Below are 7,811 nucleotides of genomic sequence, written 5' to 3' on the forward strand. Positions count from 1 at the left end.
AAATGACAGCAACTATTTATTTATTTATTCTTTATATTTTTTTACCGGTAAAATAAACATCTGAGTAAACTCTCAGCTATGCCGATACCATTCCAATCTCGGTGATATTGATGTTGATATTATTTTTTTACTTTATTTAAGTTTTTTTTTTCACCCATTAAAAATATATAATATCTATATATGTAGAAATTTAGAAATTCAGTGAGTTATTTTTATTATTTATTTTATGTGGAGTAGTTGAATTTTTTTTCTTATCCATAATTTCTTCTGGTAAACGGGTGTTTACACACAATTTTCGTGGAAGAAGCGCATTATGTACAGCAAACAAACGAAATTGTGCATCACTTTGCCCTCAATAAACTTTCATAACCTTTTTTTTTTATTATCATATTTACCCTTTAAATTAAGGTATTTTTACTTTCATCATGTATATCAGTATATCATCTATCTACCAGTTAAAACAAAAATATTAAAATTTTAAAATTATATTTACCCTGGTCATTTAACCTAATATATAATATAATTTTAATTAAAAAATCATGTGAAAATTTTTATTAAAATAACGGAAACAAAAAGATATATTTATTGTTATGAGTATTGTCGAATGTTGAATAAAACGTTATTTAAATTAGTTTTTGAGGCAATTGAAACGATAGTGCCACCTGTTTGCGTGCACCTGTTACCATTGGATCTAATCGATTGTCATAAGCCTGAAAATAGTCATTCAGTCCAACAATCAAATATGCTTATCATATAAATATCAAAAACTCATTATTATACATAATTTATAATAATAATTATTAATTATAAACTTGTTTAAATAAGTTGATAATGTTATGATTAGAAAAATTAAATGACTAAATTATCTGAAAATAATAGCAGCAATAGAAATAACGAAAAAAAAAAAAAAAAATATATATATATATATATATATATATATATATATATATATATATATGTGAATATCGAGTAACGTTAATTTTAGGCGTTTAAACTAGTTGGTGAAATACGTGCGTGATGTACGACTGTACAATCGTTTTAATCACCTTTAATGATTTAAACATTTAAAAAATTCTCTTGTATATGAGTATATATGGGTATATATGGGTATATATGGGTATATATAAATATATAGAGTGGTAAGCGTAAATTTATACATATAGATCGTTGGGGGTGTTTTTCCCGGTGTGGTGCGTATCCGCATTCAATTACAAAATGTCCACATACTGCCGCCCATTAACGTTGACTTTATTTATATCCATAAAATAACGGAATCGTGAATACAATCAGACAAAAAGTTATCCTCTATTAACTCTCCAAAATAGTATTTCTACACCATTTATAAAGGCTACTGTCGCCGCATTGCCGCTTTGTTGCTTTGTTGCTTTTATATATATATATATATAAAGTCATTCTGTTCAGTTATTTTCGGTTAAATTAAATCTTTCTGTACTGTTATGTTATGTTTGGTTATTGTATGGTTTTTCACCACTTTATATATAAACATCATCAATTTATATTGATTTAATACCAATCGATGAATTATTTTTCAATTTTAAAATTTTATTTATAAATTTTAATTTTAAATATACCCTGCTCATACATATATCAATTCTCACCCCTCTCTATGTCTTTTGTTTCCATTTTTTCATAAAACTTTTCCAATTTCCCCAGCTAAAATCAACACTTGCATTAAATTTAAATATTCCGACAACCGACAATACCAAACTCTCTTACTGACAAATTAATCTTTTATATCCATAATTTTTTTTTTTTTTATTAAATCGAAGAATAATTGTATTTAATTACATAATTTTCACAACAACCAGATGTATATATGTTTAAATAGTAACATATACAAGTAACAAAAGTTGTGCCATATTTTCTTGGTTTATTGTTTGGCAGAATCGTCATGGCAACTTTTCTGCGCTTGCGTAACTCAGTACATCCGAATTTTTTTCCTTGTATACAGTATATACATATATTGAATTTCAACAATACGAATTCATTTCACGTCGTATGCCAATGTATTACTCCAACTCGCGACGTGTACGAGAACCAATATTTCCATCGTAATACGCCAACAGATTTTTCTTTTTTTTTTTTTTTTTTTTTTTTTTTCATTTTTAATCTTTTGCTTATATTAAAAATAAAAATAGTAAAATAACTCTAAAGTTAAACATTCGAGAGAAACATTTTCAATTTTCTCAACTTGTCTGCTCAAGCTAAGTAATTTTAATTAATTTTAATAATTATTTTTGTGATATTGAACTTGAGAATTGTAAAACTTGAAGAAAATAATAAACCAAGAATAATGACAATCGATTTATATTATCTTTCTTTGAGTCCACCCTCACGTGCTGTTATATTACTTACTAAAGCGCTTGGCATTCATTTAAATTTAAAAGTTATTGACGTTTCCAAAGGTGAACAATATAAATCGAAATTTATTAAGGTAACTCTTTTATTTATTAATTTATTATTGTCACTAAAAATGTTTGCATCCAAATGTATTTGAGAAGATGAATCTTATTAAAAAAAAAAAAAAAAATGTTACGTAACTTGTATAATTATAGATGAATCCACAACACACAGTTCCGACCATCGATGACAATGGATTTATTTTAACCGAGAGGTTAAATTTTTAATTTTAATTTGCTGGAAAAAAAAAAAAAAAAAAAAAAAAAAAAAAAAAAATAACACTTTTTTATACATGTTATATTTTATTTAAATAATTTAGTCGAGCAATAATGGGGTATCTTGTGGATAAATACGCTAAAAATGATTCTCTCTATCCAAAAGATCCTAAACAGAGAGGAATAGTCGACGAGAGATTGTACTTTGATTTAACGCGTCTCTATTACAACATATTCAACGCTTACGTAATTATTAATTATAATAGTGAATTTATTATTTAATTTTTATACTGTCGATAAATATTTTTAAAGATCTTTATTGCCTTTGGGATGTCAAACACCGTTGATGATGATAAAGTTAAAGAAGTAGCTCGTGCTTTTGAAATTTTAAATAGATATTTAGAAATTAGTGAGTTTGTCGCTGGAGAAAATTTAACAATTGCTGATTTTTCAATAGTGATAAGTGTTGGATTTGCTGAGGTATAATCATAAAAATAATAAACACTATAGTAATAATAGATTTTAAATTTAATAATTTTAATATTAGTTATTTTTCAGATTTTTGGGTTTGACATAACAGCTTATGATAATGTTGTTGATTGGTACAATCGCTGCAAAGAAGCCCTAGAAAAATATGGATATGAAGAAATTAATGCTCCAGCGGAATTATTAGGCGAATGGTTTCGAGCCAATAGCCAATAGCCAATAGCCAATAGTCAATTTTTAGGAGGATTGAGGATTCTTATACAGTTAAACCCTTTTTTTTAATTTAAATAATCAAACGATTATTTTTAATTTTTAATGATAAATATATATCTATATATATTTGATCTTTTTTTAGATAGATTGTAATGAAAATAAAAGTAAAAAAATAATTTAAACGCATTGCACTGGACAGAATGAAATTTTACTCTTCAGTTGAGCATTTTGTACAATTGTATTTATTGTATCAAGTTTACCCATGGACTGTCAGAAACAGAAATAATCCCCAGCAACTGTTATAAATTTATTCTGATCATTTATTTATTTAATTGCAAATAATAAAATAAAATAAAATAAAAGTACATTATTATATAATTATAATAACACTGAATTATTTAAGAAATTATTTTTTAATTTTTTAATTTTTTAATTATCATAAAGAGGTAGAAACGTTTTTAAAATTATTATGTTTTTAGTACAGCACATTATTTTTTTGCAAATGGGAATCCATTAGATAGTCTATAGTTGCTTCCAAGGACGCAAACAATCATATTCCTTTCCTTTTTTGACTTGTTGTCTATCTCCTTCATCTCGCTCTATCTCTCCCATTACCTTTTGACGTTACATAGTAGTACAAGTGGTAGTATAACGTTTTACTTGGTTTACTTGGTTTACCTGCCATAATGGTATAATACTAAGCGGTTTCACAATCCCAAGCCATTCCGAAGATTGCTCAACAATGACATCGCATAAAAACTACACACAGTATACTGTAGAAATAAAATAATAAAAAACATAATAATAAGAGGATGAAAAATGAAAATAATACAACTTAAATTATATATCAAATGGAATCAAGGAAGAAAGACATTTCTCTATTGTTTTATTTATATATATATATATATATATATATATATATATATATATATATATATATATATATATATATCTTAATAGTTAAATTTTTAAATCATAAAATAATTTTTGAATAATTATTTATATAATATTTTCTCCTTACACTAGTTGATGATAGTATCTACATTTACGTCTGGTGAAAGGAAAGGGGAATATATATATATATAGTACTAGCGCATGTATGATGTATTTTTATATACATATACAATACTGGTATATTGTAAGTGGAGTAGTAATGGTCCCACCATACATTCATTCGCTTATTTTAAACTCGTGACTAACTATAATCTCAGTTAGTCGTCCAAGTGCCAGTAGTCAGCCACCACCGTTTAATAGTTACTAACCAGAGTGCTCACTTTGTTTTATAATTTTTATATAAAAGTTAAGTCAATATAACAGATTTATTAGTTATTTATTGATTTTTTTCTTTCGATTTTATCGACAATAAGCAATTTTATTATTTACTTGACTATTAATTTTTTCTTTACAAACTTAATCTTCTTACTCTCATTTAATTGTTAAATAATTAAAACAAGCGTATAAATGATAAAAAACTATAAATAGTTTGATTTGAAAGGATCGGTCATTTGTAGATAGCCGAGCAGAACAATTTCGTCACACAAGTTTGCGGTCATTAACATTTCCGTTGATATTTATATACATATACGATTTAAATAGATAAGAAATAAGATTAAAAATAAATTAATCGAGTATTTAAAGGTTAAATTTTCAGTGTCATTAATAGAATAGCATTGGTCTGAGGAAAAAAAAAAAGTAGTCGCGAAATTTCGGAATTAAACCAATCTTAACGACAATATTATACCGTGAAAATTTAATATTAAACTCTAGTTTAATTTGTTTTATTAAGTAGGTAAAAATGGGTATTGACCTTTATTACACACCGGGAAGTTCACCGTGTCGAGCAGTACGTTTGGTAGCTGCGGCTTTAGGAGTTGATCTTAATCTTAAATTCATGAATCTGATGGCCGGTGAACACCTCAAACCAGAATTTATTAAGGCAAGTCAATTCATTTCAATTTTTCACCGTTAAATTAAAAAATAAATTACACAGTGAAAGATTAAAATTATATATCATTTATTCATTTTCATTAAACTGTCACATTGGATGATTATATATATATATATATATATATATATATATATATATATATATATATATATATATATAACAGATAAGAACAACGCTGTAAATGGTATTATAAATACATAAACTGTTAAATATATGATTTATTACATCTCAACAGCTAAATCCTCAGCACAGTGTTCCAACTTTAGTTGACAATGGCTTTAGTCTCTGGGAAAGGTAACACTTTTATTTTATTTTATTTTTTTTTTTTAATTTATTATCGCTTTTAATAATAATAAAAATAATGAGAATTATATAATTAATAGCCGTGCGATAATGGGCTATTTGGTTAATCAATACGGAAAAAATGATTATTTGTATCCAAAAGACCCCAAGGCACGAGCTATTGTTGATCAAAGACTCTACTACGATATGGGAACAATGTATCCCGCATTTTCCGATTATTATGTGAGTTATTTAATTTTAATTTTAATTTAATTAAATGAAATCTTTTCTTAAATTTAAAAAAATTTTTTTTTTTAGTATCCAATCTTATTTGCCGGTGCACCAGAAGATAAATCAAAGTATGAAAAGATAGCACCAGCCTTTGATTTTCTGGATAAATTCTTAGAAGGCCAAAACTATGTTGCAGGAGACCGTTTGACTATCGCTGACCTCGCTTTAATCTGCACAGTATCAAACTTTGAGGTAATTTTTATAAATATTATTTTTATATTTTACTATTAATTTAATTAATTAATTAATTTTACATTTATTTTACAGTTGATTAAATACGACATAAGTAAATTTAAAAATGTCACAAGATGGGTTGAAAATATTAAATCAGAAGCAGTCAAGTATGAAGAAGTGAATGGCGAAGGTCTCAAAGCTTTTCAGTCTTTGATCGATAAACTTTTAAAGAACTAAATTCTTTTTTCTAAACATCTATACATTGCATTTATATAATTAATTCATTTTATCTAACTGTTTATATATACTGTATCAATAATAAAAATGTTTTATTTCAATTTCTTACTTTTTAAAGATATATCAATGCTTTTGTTGCTTTATACACGACATGTCAGGTGCTGAAATACAAATTAATTACTTATGTATTTTTTTCATTATCTCATTTATTAATAGGTAGTTATAACTTTACTAAAATTCCCAATAAATAAAATAAAGTTTTACAGGAGAAAAAAATCTTTGAATAAAAATTCAAATAAATTGACTGGCTTAGTGAGAATTTAAGTTAAAAAATATGTCATAAAAATTTATATTTATGATTATTGTAAAAGAAAAAAAAAAAAAAAAAAAAAAAAAAAAAAGTGATTTAAATCTAAAAAAAATTGTATTTTCTTTTCTTTACCTCTTGACTGACTGTAAGTACAAAATCGGTGAAAACTTTAAAAGTTTATAAAGTAAGAATCGAATCTAGTCTTCTTATCACTTTAAACGAGTCTGAAATTCAAACAACAATGTTCTCAATTTTCCACTCCATTAAATTTCATCACATATAATAATGAGAGTAAGAATAAGAATAAAAAATGAGTAAGAGTGAAAGAAGGAAAAGGTTGAATAAAAGTTTAATATTTTTTTTTTTTTAAAAATAGTTTATTCCGATAAAAAAAAAAAAAAAAAAAAAAAAAAAAAAAACGGGTAGTAGATACATTTTTCTGATGAATTCATAAGATAAAGCCTTAACGGATAGGATCAGAAATATCTTGAGTCTTGAGTAAAAGAAAAATAAATGCCCAAATGCCCTGGAGTCTGGTAAGCCATTACGCTTTCTATTTGATGGAGCATTATACGAAAAATGACCATGAACATATGAAACTGTACTCTCTGTCTCTCTACATATATATATATATATATATATATATATATATATATATATATATATATATATATATATATATATATATATATATATATATATATCAAAGCATCTATAACATTAAATCCCGTATATCAAACCCCCCCACAGTCGACTAGCAACCAGCGACCAGCGACGATTCTCTCAAATAGCTCACATGCTGTTACATATGTATATATATATGTATATTCACATTTCAATAGAGCATATCCCTCCTTATGCGTCAATGAATTTACTCGCCACAATAGCACAATGTAAACCATAAAGCGCTAATGCATTTATACGTTAACAAATTACGTTAAAATTGTTCCAATAATGACTCGTGTCATAATACTATTTTAAAAATTCATTATTCCGGGTTAACAATTTAAATAAATATTAATATTTTTATTTATTGTCAAATAAAATTAATTCCTTTATCATTATCATTTTATATTATATAATAAACATTACTCTGACAGCTTAAAGATTTTTTTTTTGTTTAGTTTACTAAAGAATTAAAGTATATAGCCTTGAGAGAGGGTATAAAGCTTAATATTATGTATATCAGTAAAACTGTAACTCGTAAAACAGCAGTATGTCAATAAATACCGAC

At 25.5% G+C, this 7,811-nt stretch overlaps 2 protein-coding genes across 5 annotated transcripts; both read left to right on the top strand.

Moving 5' to 3' along the window:
- Window positions 1-2,166: 2,166 nt before the first annotated feature.
- LOC141537641 (glutathione S-transferase 1-1-like) lies at window positions 2,167-3,680 on the top strand. 3 transcript variants are annotated; one of them, XM_074258759.1, is made up of 6 exons: window positions 2,167-2,455; window positions 2,577-2,635; window positions 2,741-2,882; window positions 2,949-3,116; window positions 3,195-3,385; window positions 3,478-3,680. In XM_074258759.1, the coding sequence occupies exons 1-5, from the start codon at window positions 2,315-2,317 to the stop codon at window positions 3,336-3,338; spliced, it is 654 nt and encodes a 217-aa protein (XP_074114860.1). In that variant the 5' UTR covers window positions 2,167-2,314; the 3' UTR covers window positions 3,339-3,385; window positions 3,478-3,680. The 3 variants fall into 3 exon arrangements, with proteins under 3 accessions (XP_074114860.1, XP_074114859.1, XP_074114861.1); XM_074258758.1 differs by having other exon boundaries at window positions 3,482-3,680; XM_074258760.1 differs by having other exon boundaries at window positions 3,184-3,680.
- An 818-nt stretch (window positions 3,681-4,498) lies between these two features.
- On the top strand, window positions 4,499-6,388 carry LOC141537642 (glutathione S-transferase D1-like). Of its 2 annotated transcripts, none has more exons than XM_074258761.1 (6): window positions 4,499-4,634; window positions 5,125-5,271; window positions 5,519-5,577; window positions 5,667-5,808; window positions 5,884-6,048; window positions 6,124-6,388. In XM_074258761.1, the coding sequence occupies exons 2-6, from the start codon at window positions 5,131-5,133 to the stop codon at window positions 6,265-6,267; spliced, it is 651 nt and encodes a 216-aa protein (XP_074114862.1). In that variant the 5' UTR covers window positions 4,499-4,634; window positions 5,125-5,130; the 3' UTR covers window positions 6,268-6,388. The 2 variants fall into 2 exon arrangements, with proteins under 2 accessions (XP_074114862.1, XP_074114863.1); XM_074258762.1 differs by having other exon boundaries at window positions 4,582-4,634; window positions 5,122-5,271.
- Window positions 6,389-7,811: the final 1,423 nt, after the last annotated feature.

This window comes from Cotesia typhae, unplaced genomic scaffold (genome assembly GCF_013202065.1).
Source record: "Cotesia typhae breed Kobodo isofemale line unplaced genomic scaffold, CoteBio_Ctyphae scaffold_91, whole genome shotgun sequence".
NCBI lineage: Eukaryota > Metazoa > Arthropoda > Insecta > Hymenoptera > Braconidae > Cotesia > Cotesia typhae.

Excerpts from the sequence above, each read along its gene's own strand:
- LOC141537641 (XM_074258759.1), top strand. The coding sequence starts at position 2,315 with ATGACAATCGATTTATATTATCTTTCTTTGAGTCCACCCTCACGTGCT. Across the intron at positions 2,456-2,576 it reads ATAAATCGAAATTTATTAAG|ATGAATCCACAACACACAGT; the intron begins GTAACTCTTTTA and ends GTATAATTATAG. Across the intron at positions 3,117-3,194 it reads TAAGTGTTGGATTTGCTGAG|ATTTTTGGGTTTGACATAAC; the intron begins GTATAATCATAA and ends GTTATTTTTCAG.
- LOC141537642 (XM_074258761.1), top strand. The coding sequence starts at position 5,131 with ATGGGTATTGACCTTTATTACACACCGGGAAGTTCACCGTGTCGAGCA. Across the intron at positions 5,578-5,666 it reads GGCTTTAGTCTCTGGGAAAG|CCGTGCGATAATGGGCTATT; the intron begins GTAACACTTTTA and ends TATAATTAATAG. Across the intron at positions 5,809-5,883 it reads CCGCATTTTCCGATTATTAT|TATCCAATCTTATTTGCCGG; the intron begins GTGAGTTATTTA and ends TTTTTTTTTTAG.